A 17,512-nucleotide genomic window follows, 5' to 3' on the forward strand; every position below is an offset into this window, starting at 1 on the left:
GGGTATTAGAGGATCTCTAGTGTATGAGGATCTTAGAGGATATCTAACACATGAGGGTGTTTCAGGATTATCTAACACTGAGGATTTTGCATTTCTGTTCATGAGAGATATTGGCCAGCAATCTTCTTTTCTGGGAATGTCTTTGTCTGGTTTGGTACGTGGGTACTACTGGCTCAAAATTGATTTGGGAAGTATTTCCTTCTCTGCACTTTTCTGGAAGAGTTTGTGTAAAATTAGCATGATTTCTTCTTTAAATGTTGAGCAGAATGCCACAGTGAAGCCACTTATACCTGGAGTTTTCCTTGTGGGATGGACTTCAACTACAAATCTGCTATCTCTGGTAGACACGACTGTTCAGACAGTCTAAGTCTTACTGAGGAGCTCCGGTACTTCTCTTTCCAGGACTTTGTTGATTTCAACTAAGTTGTGGATTTTAGGGGCATAAAGTTGTTCATAACATTCCCTTATTCGTCTTTTTAGATCTATAGAGTCTGTAGACACGTCCCCTCCTTCATTTCTGATGTTGGTAGCTTGTCTTCTCCATTTCTTCTTCACTGGTCTGGCAATAGGTTTCTCCATGTTACTGATGCTCTCTGAGAGCCAGCTTCTGTTCTCACTGATTCTCCTGTTGTTTCTCTATTTTCAATTTCACTGATTTCTGCTTTTATCTTTATTATTGTCTTCCTTCTGCTTGCTTTGCATTTTCATCTGCTCTTCCTAGTTTCTTAAGATAAAAGCTTAGATCATTGACTGGTGACCTTCTTTCTCTTCTAATACAAGCATTTTATGTTATAAATTTTCCTCTATGCACTACTTTAGCTGCACTCCACAAATCTTGATATGTTACATTTTCATTTAGTTTGAAATATTTTTATTTCCTTGCAACTTCTTTGACCAATGCTTTATTTAGAAATGTATTTTTAAATTTCCAACTATTTAGGGGAGTTCTTATATTTCTTCCTGTTATTGATTTCTAGTTTAATACCATTATAATCAGAGGACAGACTTTGATGATTTCAGTTCCTTGAAATTTATTAACATTTCTTTTACGGCCCAGAACACCAGCATGTCTTGTGAGCGCCCAACATGCCCTTGAAAAGAACGTGTGTTTTGCTGTTGTTGAGTCCAGTGTTCAACAGTGTTCGATAAGTTAATCAATTAACTAATCAAGGTGGCTGATAGCGTTGTTCAGATTTCTTTTTATCTCTGCAGATTCTCTGCCTGCTTGGTCTATTGATTACTGAGAGAAAAGTTAAAGTCACCAACTACAACCATGGATTTGTCTATTTCTCTTGTCAGTTTTGTCAGTTTCTGTTCCACTTCTGAAATTATGTATTGGAAACTGTTGTTAAGTGCACACACCTTTGGGATGGTTATATCTTCTTGGTGAGTGATATCCCTCTTTATCTCTGGTAACATTTCTTTTTTTTTTTTTTAAAGATTTTATTTTTCCCTTTTTCTCCCCAAAGCCCCCCGGTACATAGTTGTATATTCTTCGTTGTGGGTCCTTCTAGTTGTGGCACGTGGGACGCTGCCTCAGCGTGGTTTGATGAGCAGTGCCATGTCCGCGCCCAGGATTCGAACCAACGAAACACTGGGCCACTTGCAGCAGAGCGCGCGAACTTAACCACTAGGCCATGGGGCCAGCCCCTCTGGTAACATTTCTTGGTTTGAAGTCCACTCTGTCTGATATTAATAGAGCCCTTCATTTTTATGTTAATTGGAGTTATAATGGGACTTTTCCCATCCTTTTACCTTTAATCTAAGTGTTTACATTTAAAGTGGGTTTCATGAAGTCAGCATATAGTTGGATCTTGGTATTTCCATCCAATCTGTCCACCTCAGTTACTTAATTTGTGTATTCAACATTATTATTGATATGGTTAGGTTTAGGTTAAAAGTTTCTGGAGAATGTTGATTTTTTTAGCAGGTTATCAGCTGGTTAGGTTCAGACACACGTTCTGTCCTACCACCTGTGGGCAGTGGGTCCCAAAGTGTGGCCTCTGAGGCCTTCTCCATCCTGCATGGGTGCCCTCCACGGGGGTTAGTCTGACTCTTCATCCAGCTCTCAGGGTCTGTGCTGCACTGCTGGGTCTGCTCGGAGACTGGGAGAGGTTCACAGACAGCCTCAGGGGACCTGCTTCTTCAGACGTCTTCTTCCAGGATCCACACACACACACTCTCCCGCTCTCAGAAAGACGGGTTCCTATCAGAGCTCTGGCTTCCTGACTGGGCCGCCACTGAGGCAGCGCAGTGAGACAACAGAGGAAAACCTGGGAACTCACCCTGCGTGGACTGCTTCTCCTGCTTTCATTCCCACCCACAATCCGCCTACTTTTCAGTCTTCAGTAACTGCTTCTTGAATTTTGTCCAGAGTTTTTAGCTGTAATCAGCAGGAGAGAGAGGCTGTAGGGGCAGCACCCTGCCACAGCAGAACTGGAACTCTATTTTAGTTTTATCAAAAATAAAAATCTCAATTTCCTTCTTCTTTGAAAGTCAGAATGAAGAAGCCTAATAAATCACCACAGACAGCAGCTCACTTGTGTGATGAGACTTGTTGCTGCTGCTGTTAGGGAGGACTTTCAGATGCTGGGCCATGCAAATGAGAATTTAAGCAAGGTAAAACCAATCTCCAGACACTGCTATACCCTGAGGCAAACCTGGCAGAGGCCCCTCCTGCTGCACAACCCTGTGTGTCAGGAACACTGGGCATCTGGTTCTCAGGACGTTCTAAGTGAGCTCTAGAACTCAGTCCTATTTTTTCTGCTTGGACTCCTTTCTGCTCTTTCAAATCCTTTATGAAGAGAAAGTTGCCCCTAAGAGACCCATAACCACACCACAAGAAACATGAGCACAGAATGATACTGAGCAGTTGCCTGCCAGATGTCCAGGCCGGCTCCAGATTCCCGGCATGCCTCTAGCCATTTATGCACTGCTTGGTTGCTCTGTGGAGAGTGGACACCCTCTTCCTCTGGCTCACAGGGGTGGATGGTGTATCTTGGACATGGCCTCACCCCACTTCCCGGCTGTCTCTACAGGACCTGTGAAGCCAGTCCATCTCCATTCACCAGCAAGTCAAGCAGCTAGGAGACCCTAGGAGAACCAAGGAGGAACGTCTCCACAAACCCTATCAGAGAGGAGTTCTCATCTCCATTCCAGAATCAGAGAAAAGTGTGTTAATGTTTGGAGGGAGGGTAGGAGAAGGAATGACAACTTAGCAGCTATCGCCAAAAATGGCTTGTGGGCATTATATTTTCAAATTGACCTGTCAGAAGAAAAGTGCCCTCACCCTTACCTAAAATCAAGAAACTATAAAAACCACAGGGAGAGGCTGTGTCACTCCGGGTATGAACAAGGCCCAGGTACAGACCCCCAAGAAAGCCTCACACTTGCCTGTGTTTACAAATGTTCTCAGCAGCACAAGGTGCAACAGAAAACAATGTAACAACCTAAATGTCAATCAGCAACAGAGAGATCAACAGTGGAGCAGACGACTGGACTAGAACAACCCCATCCACACGGAGGGCTCTTATGCTAAGAACCCTGCACAAACCAAGGAGGCTGCAGAACAGAGTTCTGCACAATTATGCCACACGTGCGAGGGGGCCAGAGAAAACTCGGAGGAGCAGCTGCCCCCGAGGAAAGGAGGGCCTGAAACCAGAGGGTGGGTGGGTGACTACATGGTACTGACGGTTTACAGCTAACCTGAGTGACAGCTGGCCAGGGTGATCGCTACATAAGCTGGGTGACAGCTGATATGTTTGCCTACTATAGCGTGCTTTTTGGTATAGCTGAAATATTTCATAACAAATTTATAAAAATTAAAATAGTAGGGGGAGGGGGAATTAGAGGAAAGTGGTCAAAAGTACAAACTTCCAGTTATAAGATAAATAAGCACTGGAGACGTAATGCACAACATGGGGACCGCAGCTCCACACTGCTGGACGACGTACAGGAACGTTGCTGAGAGCAGACCTAAGGATTCCCATCACAAGCAGAAATCCCTCTTCTTCTAACTGTAGCTATATGAGATGATGGATGTTAACTAGACACAGACATCCTGTTCTCACTTCACAATACATGTCAATCAAACCACCATGCTTAAACGTACACAGTGATATACGTCAATTATTTCTCAAAACTGGAAAGAAAAGTAAATAAAAGAATCAAAATTGCCTCAGTGTCAAAAAATATATTGTTACTTCAACTGGAAAAAAATAATCACAAAGCCTACTACCCATTAAAAACGGCAGTCTGAAGGTAAACGCCTAACCCCATTCCCTCAGGGCACATGTGCTCCTCTCTGCTCTGTTAGAAAGACACGAACCTCCAAGGATGAAGACAAAAGCTAAGAGCAGAGGAGACAGGTCAGCAACATCCTGGAAGCTGATGCAGAGTAAGCGACAGAGGGGCAGCTAATGGAACTGACGGGCTGTCCAGTGAAAGCTGAAACGTTCTCTTCAGTGTATAGAGCCAAGACAGTGAAAACCGATCCTTGCAGGCTGCTTGGCCCACATCCTCTCCCCTCCCCTGCAGCCGGCCACCGGTGTTCTTCTGGAGACGGTGAAGCAGACAGGTGTGAGGACCAGGACATCAGGCACAGCCATGGGAGGACTGCCATCTCACACCCGGGCCAGAGGACAGTGTCCACTTGGATGTGGGCACCGCCAGACGCCTTCCCTGACTCCAAGCCAATCTCACCACAGCAGGATATTGGTGGGTTCTCCTCTGGGACTCTGCTCTAGAGAAAGACCTACACTCTCAGCTGTGGACCCCCTGCCAGCCTTCCTGCAGGGAGCCCCAGGGGACAGGCGCTGAGCAAACGTGGGCTCACATCTAGCTTCCAAGTAGCTCACTCTATTTGTCTTTTCATAATTAACCCATATAACCACCACTCAAATGAAGATATAGAACATTTCTAGCAACCCAGATTACCGTACGCCTCCCCTAAGCCCAAATCAACCTAGCCCTGACATGTAACCCTAATCTGCCTCTGTCACAGAGGGCAAACCACAGCCCAAGGGCCAAATCCTACCCAGCGCCTGTTTTTGTAGATAAAGCTTTGCTGGAACACAGCCACGCACGCTCATGGGCACTAGGACGGCTGAGTCGAGTAGCTGCACAGAGACCACGTGGCTCACAGATCCTAAAATAGTGACCACCTGGCTCTACATCACGTGTTAGACTCACTCATGCCAAGCCTCATGTAAGCGCGCTCTGTGTCTGGCCTCTCTGGCCCCATGTTCTGGTACCACGACATGTCTGCGCTCAGCTGTGCTGCTTGTGCAGCCAGGTCCAATGGGCACTTCACTCTCAAGTAAGTGGACTTTAGGGAACAAGAAAAGCCCCAATCTGAAAGACGGAAGCCAAAATAAACAGAGAAGAAAAGTTCATGAGAGCCAGAGCTGACATGGGGAGCAAAAGAAAACCTCATTTTACTTCATCCATGAAAAAAGAACAAGATGTTATTTAAAAAAAGAAAAACATTCAGAGGGAAAAAAACGAGCTCTTGAAATAAAAAACATGGAGACATAAATTCAAAATTCAATGGAAGGTTTGGAAAACAGAGTTGAGGAGTTCTCTTGGAAAGCACCACCAAAAGACAATGGTAGTATAGAAGCAAACAGTTCTAGATTTGTAGGGTTTAACACTCTCTCTCCTGCACCCTCTCAGGAAGCTGATGGAGGATTTGCCCCCCAAAACAAGAGGAAAGGAAGGACCCCAGGGTGAGGGGCAAGGAGCTGAGGGGAGTGGCCCTGGGCGTGGAGGTCAGACAGGACTGCAGGATGGGGGCTCAGACGAGCGCTGGGTCAGGGTGTCAGTGCAGGAAGAGCGCAGAGAACTAAGCAACCAAGAAGGAGGCGACTGTTAACTCGGGGAGAGCAAAGTTCGAAGAAAGACAAACTTCCTGCAGGCCTCACAGGCTCGGTGTGAGGGGCAGAAGAAGACTGCGGGGGTGCGGCTTCACGGGCTGGGAGGAGCAGGCAGGCGAGCAGGGCAACGAAGAGAAGAACTGCCTTCGTTTTCCAGGGCAGGAAGTCGACAGGGGTCTCAAACGGAAGAATTAGGGAACAGCAAGAGCAGCAGTTTGCACAGAGAAGCCAGAAAGAGCTGGGAGCGGCTTTTCCAGGGAAGGTGCAGTGGAACAGACAGCTGCGGTGCATAAAACATCAAATATGTTTTTAGAATTTGTCCACGTTATTTGAATAAGAATTAAAATTCTTTTAAAATGACAAAAATGTTTGGTGAGGCAAAAGTGACAGCCTTCCAAATGATCAATTAGTTACAATACAGACTCATTTTCTCTCCAGTGTCACCCATTCTCTTTTCCCACCTACTCAGGGGAGACAGAGTCCTGCTGGCAGGGAGGAGGGGCAGGGCTGACCACTAACACCAGGACAAGACACCTGCAGCCGGCTGGGGGACAGCGGGAACCCTGGCCTTGCTCACAGCACACAACTCTGCAAGAAATGGAATTCAACCCAAAAGACACAATGAGATCTGGATCAGCCAAAAACAAGCAGAACAGAGAAGGCCTCCAGCCCATTTGCATCAAAGCTATTTTTTGCTTAAACCCAGCTGAGGTGGAGAGGGGTGCAGAGCCGCCAACTCCCTAATCCCTCTCCACGTGCACTGACAGCCCATCTCGACCTCTGGCCTTTTCAAGCCCACCAGCGCCTTCCAAATCCAGACGCACACCAGCCAGAGCCACGGACGGCCCAGACCCTGCTCTGGCCTGAACTGCACTTCCCCGTACCTTCTCCCAGCACAACGCTCCAGGCAGAGGCTGCCTCCAGGCCATGTGCCAGCCTTGCTCAGAGGAGGTGGTGCTCCTCTCAGCCTGGCCAGGCGTCTTGTGAAGACACGCCAGGTCCCAGGGGCACAGCAAGATGCCGGAGTCCTGTCCACGCCTCCACCCCAGGCCTCAAAACAGTGCAAAGCAGGTCTGTGCCAGTCTGATGAGTACATGGTGAGTACCAGAAACACCCCTAAAGTCTCTGTGTGGAGCACAAAAAGTAAGGGCTGGATCAGAAGACACCTGCCAAGGGCTCCACCATTGTGTCACACAAGGATCAGGACTCTGGGCCTTGCGTGGGTGCACCCCTAAGGTTCTGCCTGAGTGCTCTGGAGACCCCTCCGTGCAATGTCTGGAGAAACTGAGGACAAGTTGCCTCAATATCCAGCAAAAATTAAAACAAAAGGGATAGCTTCAATGGATAAGATTAAAATCAAATATATCGTTTGAGTTACACAAGTGTATGCATTTATCAAAGTTCAGCTAATATAGGCTGAAGGCTTGTTTTCTTGTCTGTCGACTTTACTCAGAAGAAAATTAAATGAACATTAAATTCTGGTTAATGGGGGAAGGAGGGGCTGAGCTGAGACTTTTGCCACTGGCGATGGGCACACAAACCGATGTTACTGTTCTCTCTACTTCTGAAGAGGTTTGAGATGTTCCATAACAAAAAGTTTAAACCTCACAAGGGGAGATGCTATTTTTCAATTGACTGGACTAGTGAAGATCAAATATTAGACAGCTCACTAGTTGGTGGGGGCGAGGAACGGGCACCCCCACACGTGACTGGTGTTTGGCCTCTGTGGGGGTGCATCCCCTTGGTTCCAGCAAGTCTCTCCTAAGGATTTGTCCTAAGATTGGTTTTCTAACATATGAAACGATGTCCACACAAGACCATTCACTGCAACAATGAACAACAAAAGACTGGGGGCAACAGAGAGACACACGTTAGCCCAGGAGATCCAGAGACGGTCCCTCCTGGGAAGGGGCCCCAGGGCCTGAAGGAGGAGGAAGCATTTTCTCTACACAACATTTTGTGCCTCTTCAATCTTGGACCACGTGCACGTGTCACTCAGTCCAAAAAATAATCACTTAAGAGACAGTCAAAACTGTACGGAAATGCCCAGCTCTTCTTAAACACAGGGACAAAGGTGCTCCGACACGCACCCCTGACCTCCTGGGGGTCCCTCCCATGCCAGACCAGGCCCTCACTGTGGATAACTGGCCTTGGTGCTGAGGGACCTGCTGGCAGTCCAGGTGAAGCTGGGCACCCAAGGGGACTCACAGTGATGACATCCAGGATGCTGAGGAGACTGTGCACGCTGTCGCCAGCCAGAACCTCTTTGACCGCCACCTCCGTGCCGTCCTGTGTGTGGGAAGCAGAGCAGAGTGGTCCATTCGTGGGAGGCTTGGCCCAGCCCAGGCCAGCTGGGCAAGCCAGCCACCACCGCCGCCTGTCTCGAGGGGCAGAGGCTGCACCCCAGGCAACTTGCGGGAACTAGAGATGTGATAAGCTCCGAAGCAGAGGACAGAAAAATGAGAAGGAATAAGAAGAATGCAGAACCCAGCCCAGCCTGAGCACAGCCTTTCAGCCCCACGGCATGTCCTCACTGGGAGAATTCAGACTGAATTTCACAAAACCTAAGTGAGTTTGCTGGCCTAACTAGAAGAGCTGTGAGAGCCAACTTTAGCCATTTTCAGTATAAACGGTAGCATTTTGATACATTTTCCCACTAGAGAAAGAGAAAGAAAACCATGCAGTACTGGTGATTTAACACAGGAGCTTCATCTCAGCGAGGCCCAGGAAAAGCCTTGGAACTTGCTTGGACCAGCTCTGCTAACACTCCATGAGCCCTTCTATCTGGCTCAAAGGCTCCAGCACTTCTGAGGAAGGCCCACCAGCTAGATGACCACAGCCCAGGACGCTGACGGCAGTGACTGTAGGCAACTGGATGAAGGCCATTTCCTTCCTAATGATCCCATCAAGTCCAGTCAGAGCTAAAGCCACACAGGTGAGGGTTCTACCCTGAAACACTGGGGTCTAGAAACCCAAAGGACATGCAGGAACTGTCCTGGGTCAGGGCCCAACCCCAGGGCTCTGGCAGGTGGGAACTTCCGTAAGGCTGGGGGCAACCTCATACAGTCTGGGGTTCACTAGTGTCTGCTTTAAACAATAACAAGTGGTGGGAAGCCTGGGTCACACATCTCCGGGCAAATGAATCCATATGCCCCTCCTGAAAAGCAACAAGATCTCAGTGCTAGGGCCGACCCTGTGGTTAAGTCCGGTGCAGTCCAATTCAGAGGCCTGGGTTCACAGGTTCGAATCCTGGGCCCAGACCCACACCACTTATCAAGCTATGCTGTGGCATTGACCCACATAGAAGATAGAGGAAGATTGGCACAGATGTTAGCTCAGGGCTAGTCTTCCTCAAGCAAAAAAAAAAAAAGAAGATTGGCAACAGATGATTAGCTCAGAGCAAATCTTCCTCACCAAAAAAAAAAAAAAAAAGATCTCAGTATGTTTGGCCTGGAGGTCATCCCCTGGCAATTGTGATTCAAGGGCAATTGTGATTTAACAGAGGCAGCAAGCAAGTATTTAGCTTCAGCTGAATTAATACCTTAATTATTTTCTTGGAGTTAAAATTATTTATAATCTTAAACCTGGAAATAAGGCAAGGGTGCAATTGATCATGGCAGATCAATACCCAATTACTGAAGGGTGTTCTGAGGAAGTGGGAGAAACATTTCAAAATGCTTAGGATATATGGAGTGAAACACAGAAACTAAACCACTAAATGCCACTGAAACCACTAAACGACAGGCATGTGTATGAAAGGTAACACGCCAACATCAAAAAAGCAGCTGTGTTCTGATGTTGCAATCAAAGTATGCCTTCTTCCCTAAAGAACTAAAATTTTTTAATTTGCACTTTTTCAGTGGAAAACTTTAAAAAGTTTTAAGGTGGCAACCTCTAAGTAAAAACACAACAGACCACACCCTCCACCTCACTCTGTGCCCCTAACCTCCTGCATGTGTGACAAGCGCTCTTACTGTGTCCTGGATGCAGACTTCCAGCCGCCCATCCTGCACCACATAGATGCTGGTGTCTGGCTCCCCTGGCCGGAAGACATGCTCCCCTTCGAGCAGCTGCACAAAGACCATGTGTTTGCAAAGTTCCAGGAAAAGTGGCTTCTCAAAGTGGCCCAGGACCCTGCAGGAACCAGAGCACACATGGGAGCCTTCCAGGAAGAACAGCCTTTGAAAGAGGCTGACGGGGATACAGGCCACTGCCAAATGCACAGAGCTAGCTTTCACAGGGCTGCAGACCCCGCAGCACCAGCAGCCTGGAATCCCTCTTAGGACAGCAGCTCAAACTTCAGGAATTCTCATAAGCTGTTTTCCCATCGGCTCAAAGAACTCTCAATCCGTGATTGAATTTGAACCTGATGCATAACCAACGGCAGGTGGAGAAGAGCCCTCCCTGGATGGGGAAATGGGGTGAGAAAGAGGAACGGGGTTTCCAGGGAGAGATGGCAGGGAACCCAGATGGTCCAGCCACACACTTCCCACACCTGTTCTGAGTCTCCTCCTGAAGGTGAAACCACCGGCAAGCAAACAAACACAACAGGAAAGAGCCAGCAAGGAGGCTCTGCTGCCTGCCAGGGGCAGAGGCAGCACAAGGAGAGCAGCTTTGCAGCCACCAGCAGCCACAGCAAGTGCACACCTCTGATGCCAGGCTGCAGCCAGTCGCCAGCAAGCAGGCCTCCCGTGCCTGGCTTCTCTTACCGAACATTTTTCAGCATGTACAACACTTCCGACGGCAGGTGAGAATTCTTCACGTCAAATTCTGTGAGGTCAGCCTCCAGCAGGGAGGGTGGGGGCTCCTTTGGCTGGAGGGTAGGGTATTCCTTCTTGAAACGCAGAATCCTACAAAAGCAGAGATCCACACACCTGGAGCAGAAGCCCAGAGGTCAAAGCAGACAGCACGAAGCCACAAACCCCAAGGTGGGGCAGCCACAGGCAGTGGCGACATCCAGGAGACTCAGCAATGCCCACCAGGGAAAGCAACTAGGATGCAATGGGGTCTGAAGGGCGCCCCCAGTACCTCTTGGCCAAAGACAGCACCTTGGTCCTCTTCCTCACCCGCTGCCGGGGTGCGGCTGTGTTCCCCACAAGTGTGTTGGGGAGCGTGGTTACCTGCAGAGCGAAAGGGAGACGCCAAGTCAGGATGTGGCAACTGGCTGGATCCAGTTTTCAACTTCAGGGCTAAGTCCCAGCCCTCAGGACTTGCCCTGTGGACCGCCCACAGTCCTATCACCTAGCTGCCCAGGAAACGGAGAACCACCCTTGGTGCTGTTGACAAAGACGCACCATGTGACCATGTCCCCAAGCAGCCAGTGCTCTCAGAGCTGTGTCCTCAGGGCTGTGTCCCCTCTGCCTGCAAGGCTGACTCTGCTCTGCTTCTCTTCTGTCATGGCAACCCCTTCCCACAGTCCTTTAAAAGTCTGCCCTCTCTGCCCCTGCCGGCCTGGCTACCTCTTTCCCCTCCAGCCCAGGTCCCTGCACAACCGTCCCAGGTCTTGAAGCTCTTTGCCTCTTCCCCACAGTCAACGCTAATTCAACTGCCCCGAACAGTGGTGGTGAGGAGCGCAGAGGGCCTGGTTCCCACCCTGGATACAGGCAGGCCCTTGTCGGCAGCCACTGCCCCGCACTGTCCCTCAGCTCCCCGAGCTGTGTCTGCTCCACAGTGTCAGCTGGGGCTGTGGGTGTGTGGTCACCAAGACTCTCCTTCCCTGCCAGGTGTTGCAGCACCCTGGGACCAGGTTCCTGTCCTCCTCAGCCCAGGTTCAGTTTGCCACTGCACAGTCCTCAGAGGGACCACTGGCGGACGACCTCCCACCCAACCACTCACGGGTGCCTTCAAGACCTGTGGGTCACTCTGTGTGGCCCTGCAGGAGGCTGCAAGGCAGACCTGCACGCTGTCCCCACACACCAGAGCCTGGCCCCTACCAGACAGAGCAGGCTGCAGCTGTGTTCAGGCTCTACCCGGCACCACAGCTCATCAGCAGGTCCAATTCATCCTCCCTTCCACAACGCCTGACACTGCAAGGACACTCACATACCCTGTCATCTGATATTGCAAATTTTCTACAATGAACACGAACCAATCATGTAGCCAGAGACAAGTAACAAATAGAGATTATTTTAAAATGTCTGCAAGTATCTTAAGCCTATATTTTAGGCCCAGTAAACCTCTGGGTGGTCTGTTAAGCCCTTCCTGACCTCTGAGTGGCAGGGGGCTGGGGGTAACCAGGAAGGGCTGGACAGGCTGCTCATCTCCGAGATGAGTGCTTGACACGGAAAGGGAGCCTCACAGCTTCCCTCATGGGGACCTGGCCCCAAATCCTGGCAGGACCACCAATCTCAGCACCAGAGCTGGGACCCTCTGTGCCCATGTGCCCCAGGTTTCTTGAAGTGGCCTCTTGTCCTCTTTTCCAGTTAAGACAAACATCCACCTCACGGGGCCAACAAGGCCTCCATCTCTCCACATTTGCCAAAGCAGTCTTCAACACAGCTGCACCCCGCCCCAGACCTTCCCCGGCCCCAGGGCCCCCAGGCAGGAGCTGCTCCCTGGGCTAGGTGGAGTCAAGGCCTCTGGCCATGGACTGCCAGGAGCCCCATTCCACAGGAGTCTGCAGGAAGGGAGCCGTGCCACCCGGGGCCTGCAGCACAAGTTACCTTTCTCATGATCTTTCGGCCGTAAAACATCACTTTGTCTCTCTTCCGGAACCTGTACTGAGGAGTGGGCTGCACCTGTCCTGCAAGGGGAGCAAAAGGACCACCTGAGCCAGGGCTGGCCACCTTGAGGCATGAGGGTTCTCGGAGGGCCACCCGGATGGTAGGTGGTGTGCGCAATGAACTCATCCTGCCCCGTGACATCACACAGCATGTAAGAAAGGCATGCAGCCTCTTGTCCCAGGCTGTGATGGATAAGCTCCTAGGAAGAAGGAATCGCATCTGTTCTCATTGCAGCCAAGCTCGGAAACGAGAGCTGAGAAAGTGCCAAATAGACTCAAATTCCGTGGATCCACCGTGCTTAGCCTCTGCCTGGACAAGCCAGCAGTTTCCAACAAAAGCCACTATGGGCTTGAGGGCTGCTCCAGGGAGCTCAGAACACATGGCAGGCCATCCAGACCTCCCCACCCTCCAAGCCTGTAAGCTGGAGGCGGAAGCAAGATACTCACCGAACTGACTAAACTTTCTGTACATGAAAAAGACGGTGATGCCAACGAGGGCCAGGGCCAGGAGCGCTCCAATCGCAATCCCCATCAGCTGGGCAAGGTCATAGACAGAGCACCTGTTAGCAAGGCCACTGTGGAGCCCCTCCCAGCCCTGACCACAGGCTGGGCACAAAAGGGCCGGGGCAGCCAGAGGTGAAACAGGCCGCAGAACCTGGGACCTGCCCATTTCCCAGGAGCATGAGGTGGTTACCATGGCGGCCTGTGAAGGCTGCTCCATCAGCTGCAGCACCCAGGATCGCAGGGTAGCGCCCAGACAGAAGCCAGCCTGGAGAAAAACACCGCAGTCAGGCAGGGTCAGGACGGGCATGGCTCGGCTTCCCAGGGCAGCAAGAGCAGAGCTGTGGGTCAGGGAGGAAGTCAGCAGCCATCTTCCGGTTTGCTGAGGTCCTCTGGGTCCATCTGCTCAGAAGCCATAGAAAGCAACCTGTCTCCCACAGGCACCCATGGAGCAGCTGGGCAGGGCCAGCAGCTGTGCTGTGTCGACAAATGCTCCAGGCATCATTAATGCATCTGAATCCCTAATCCTTGGCTTTCCAGTTCCTCAAGATGCAAGTGTAGAGGAGTGAACCCAGTTGGCTACACAGGGTGCAAAAGCCATTTCTCAGTGCCCTCTGATCACCAACAGGACCACATGCTGCTGGTCCCAGGGCACAGGGAATCCCACACACCAGCAGAGCTGAGAAACCCCAAGGTGCCATCTGGATTCTGACTGATACCAGCTCACAGCAGAGAAGGGCTCCGTGTGCCTGCTCCCCTACCACCTCCCCAGGAAGGAGTTCACAAGGGCTCCAGAAGTCCAGACCCAAGGGAGGGAGGAAAGAGAGAACAGTGAGTGCAGGACAGTGAGTGGGTAGACAGCTGGTGCCACCCATACGGAGGATGCTGGCTCATTCCCCAAGATGAACATGAAAACAAGAGAGAAACCAGCCAAACAAGTAGCCAGTCTCCATTCTTCCTGGTACCTCCTCCCAAGCAGCCAGGAACAGGATGGGGTGGGGGTGAGAGGTACTCGTTAATTCTTTCAAGTTTCAACATAAGTGCCAAGGATTAAAGCAGCTTGCCCAATCCCTCAGAGAGCCAGGACCAGACACAGCATCAATGCCAGAAAACCCAACGAAATCAAAGGGTGCTAAGAAAGCACCTCAAAAGCAGAATGTTGGATCAAGACAGAATAAGGAAATGGTCCAGAAAACTCAACCTTTTAAACTTGGTTCGGAGGCAAATGGAAGAGTGGGGGCTCAGCGGGACCTCAGAGCTGAGGTACCCAGCCCCTCCTGGCCCAGACCGTGCGCTCAGCTCTCAAGAACTTATCAGCCAGGCAGCAGAAGAGCACCCACGACCACACCCTTCACTTAAGTGTGTTCCTCAGAGCTCAATCACCACTTGGAGGACAGCCAGGGCCACTCAAGGAAAGGGTCCCACGGTGTCCCCTAACTTATTTACACCGTCTCCTACAGGTAGGCATCTCAGACTCTTCTAGCTTTTTGCCGTTGTTCTAATGCATCTAAATTTTTTGGTTTAGAAGTAAAACCTTTTGTAATGTGCCTACAGACAGTCCACTGAGAAAAAGACCCTAAAACAGGCAGGCAAAGTCCTCAGGGGAAGCAGAAGCTGGACAGTTGTGACCTGCGGGGAGAAGAGGCAGGGCCAGCACTGACAAGGGCAGAGGGGCCGAGGGGCCACACCCATATGCGGCTGGAAGGAGCGGGCGGCAGAGCAGAGCTAAGCCCCTTTCTCCTGGTCCAGAAATGCCCCGACGGGGCATTCTAAGGCTCTGATGCATCCTTGGAATTCTCGGGTTCCATACCTCTGGGCTGGTGTCCTCTTGCTCCATGGCTGGGAATCACACAAACAGCCAAGGTGAAAAGGAGAGACTGGTTCAAACGCACAGGCCTGCGCTCGGGTGGCAGAGCCCCGCTCTCAGCCTTTTCCACCAGGGTCCTCTCCACTGAAGTTAGTTCTCACTGCGAGGAAGACCCTGGTGAGACACCATGCCCCCACGGAGAGAGGCCATCTGGTAGCGAGCACTGGAGCCGCTGCCCTCCCTGTAAACAGCCCTCATGGGGCCACCGGGACACCTAGAACCGCAGCCAAGTCCGGGCTCCTCGCCCAGCCAGCCGGGCAAGGGCGGGCGTGGGCACCTGGGCCGGGCACAGCGGCCTGTGCCCGGGATTGCCCCTGCAGCGTGGAGCAGGCCTCAAGGTGCTGTGCTGGGTCCAGAATGATGACCTTGGGGACCGGCCCTGCTCCCCGGCCTGTCCGGTGGGGAGGAGCCAGGTCTGGGGCCTTCACCCTGTGGCTCCCAGGCCCCCTAGAAAAGTGGCAGCAACGGAGGGTCCCTCTCTTCCAAACTCCCACCCACAGAAGGGAGGGCGCAGCAAGCAGGAGCGGGGTCCGTGTCCTCCCCGTCCCGCGTGGAAAACACTTCTCTCTCAGATGGGTCTCCTAAAGGGCAGCAGCCCCGTGACCCCAGCTCCGCTCCCCTAGTACCCCGGCCAGGCCCCTCTCCCCGGCCCCAGGCCTGCGGTGGGACGGAGCCTTCGCTTCTCCACCTGGGACAGCAGTGCCGGAGAACTGGGGGCTGGGACGGCCGGGCGGGGGCAGCGAGTGAGGGGGGCGTGGGGTTGGCATGGGGTTTGGGGGGCCGTGGGGCTGGGGGGCCGTAGGCTTGGGGGGCTGTGGGCGCTAGGGGGCGTGGGGTTGGGGGCAGCTGTTGACGTCCGGGGTCCGAGAGGGCGCTCCCACAGGGTCCGGCTGCCACAGGCGGCTCACCGCGCATCGCAGGGCCGGGCGAGCCTGTGGGCAGCGCGCGTCCGGCCGGGCTGGGGGAACCCCGGCCTTGCCACCTCAGGGCGTTCGGCGGCCACTCACCGGGACCGCCCAGCAACACCCGCACTTTCACCGCTGCCTGCGCCCCCGCTCCCGACGCACGCGCGCGCCGCTCTGCCCCGCCCTCGACACCCCGCCCCGGCGTCAGCGCTCGCCGTCGCCCCGGCTGCGCATTGGACTCAGCGTAGCCAATCGGAGCTGCCCTCGCTGCGGCCGGACGCTGGGCGCCGGAAGTCGTCGTGGGCGCCGGAAGTGCAGCGCCGGGGACCGGTGCGTGCGAGCTTCCGGAGGCTGGGGACGGTTGCTGCGGCCGCGTGCTGGGAGAGCTCGTGTCGGGCAGCGCCAGCATGGGCCTCCTGAGCGGGGCGGCCCGCGGCCTGGTGCGGGGCGCCGACCGGATGAGCAGGTGGACCAGCAAGCGGGGCCCGCGCACCTTCTGCAAGGGCCGCGGCGCCAAGGGCACCGGCGTCCACGGCCGCGACGGGAAGTTCGTGCAGGTGCGGGAGATGGTCCCGGAGCTGGTGGTGCCCGAGCTGGCCGGCTTCCGGCTCAAACCCTACGTGAACTACCGCGCCCCCGCCGGCGCGGACGCGCCCCTGACGGCCGAGCAGCTCTTCCGGGACGTGGCGGCTCCGGCCATCGAGAGGGACTTCCGGGACGGCACCTTCGACCCCGAGCGCCTGGACAAGTACGGCTTCGAGCCCACCCAGGAGGGCAAGCTCTTCCAGTTGTACCCCAAGAACTTCCCGCGCTAGGAGCGGGGGCGGCGCGGGGCCGAGCGACGGACTGCGCGCGGCTGCACCCCGCCGTCCTCCCCGGACTGCGCCCCGCCGTCCTCCCCGGCGTCCTCCCGGGACTGCGCCCCGCCGTCCTCCCGGGCGCCCTCCCCGGACTGCGCCCCGCCGTCCTCCCTGGCCGCCAGTCCCAGGTTGGGCGGGTGGGGAGGCCTCCCCCTGGTTCGATTCTATTAAAGACCTCGGCTACCATCCAGCGTGTATTTTGGCATCTGGTCATTGAAAAGCAAGCATGCAACCTAACAGGTGAAATGTAGGGACCTGGGCGAAGTTCTTCTAGTCAGACCATTCCCTGGGAGATGAACAGTCGTCTTCCACGCCAAAAGGTTCTGGGGAGAAGGCCACGGGCGAGAAGACATCCCTTAGCTTGTAGGAGAGAAGTTACTAAGCAGATCGCGCCGCATGGCAACACTGGTTAATTCATCCCGAATTCTTCACCCAAAGGAACAACCCATGGGCACATTCTTTATGGGTTCCAAAGCAACTGTTTTTCGGGGACTCAGGTGAACGAAACCGCCCTCTTGGGGCAAACCTAAAGAGGCCACACAGTGCCAAAACTAGGATTCCTGTAGTATCCAGCTTCCTTCCTCTGTGTGTTGGCCTGTTTCAGTGCATAGTGCCTGAGATCTTCTGTATTCTGTTCAATATTTAATTGGCCCTTGAGTCAAATATCCTAACACAAACTCTGAAGAAGCATTCAACCATTTTCTGTTGAAACAAATGGGCCAGTAGCTGGGAATTGATCATTTTAGCATAGAATAATTTCTTATAACACATCTGACCTATATTGG

At 52.7% G+C, this 17,512-nt stretch overlaps 2 protein-coding genes across 6 annotated transcripts in view; one reads left to right on the plus strand and one right to left on the minus strand.

Moving 5' to 3' along the window:
* PNPLA7 (patatin like phospholipase domain containing 7) overlaps positions 1-16,066 on the minus strand; it is an 86,214-nt gene extending 70,148 nt beyond the window's left edge. For 2 of the 5 annotated variants that reach the window (XM_046670107.1, XM_046670084.1), the window contains exons 1-9: positions 15,970-16,066; positions 14,906-15,062; positions 13,289-13,363; positions 13,042-13,129; positions 12,536-12,615; positions 10,902-10,993; positions 10,583-10,723; positions 9,848-10,007; positions 8,082-8,162 (exon numbers count right to left, since the gene is read on the minus strand). In XM_046670107.1, the coding sequence (XP_046526063.1) occupies positions 8,082-8,162; positions 9,848-10,007; positions 10,583-10,723; positions 10,902-10,993; positions 12,536-12,615; positions 13,042-13,129; positions 13,289-13,363; positions 14,906-14,932 (744 nt within the window). In that variant the 5' untranslated portion in view covers positions 14,933-15,062; positions 15,970-16,066. Of the gene's footprint in view, positions 1-8,081; positions 8,163-9,847; positions 10,008-10,582; positions 10,724-10,901; positions 10,994-12,535; positions 12,616-13,041; positions 13,130-13,288; positions 13,364-14,905; positions 15,077-15,870 lie in introns of all 5 variants that reach the window. The other 3 variants (XM_046670100.1, XM_046670093.1, XM_046670116.1) reach the window with 3 other exon arrangements.
* Positions 16,067-16,174: 108 nt separating this feature from the next.
* MRPL41 (mitochondrial ribosomal protein L41) lies at positions 16,175-16,913 on the plus strand. Its single transcript, XM_046681125.1, has one exon. The coding sequence runs from the start codon at positions 16,275-16,277 to the stop codon at positions 16,680-16,682; it is 408 nt and encodes a 135-aa protein (XP_046537081.1). The 5' UTR covers positions 16,175-16,274; the 3' UTR covers positions 16,683-16,913.
* Positions 16,914-17,512: the final 599 nt, after the last annotated feature.

Source organism: Equus quagga, chromosome 1 (genome assembly GCF_021613505.1).
Source record: "Equus quagga isolate Etosha38 chromosome 1, UCLA_HA_Equagga_1.0, whole genome shotgun sequence".
Taxonomy (NCBI): domain Eukaryota; kingdom Metazoa; phylum Chordata; class Mammalia; order Perissodactyla; family Equidae; genus Equus; species Equus quagga.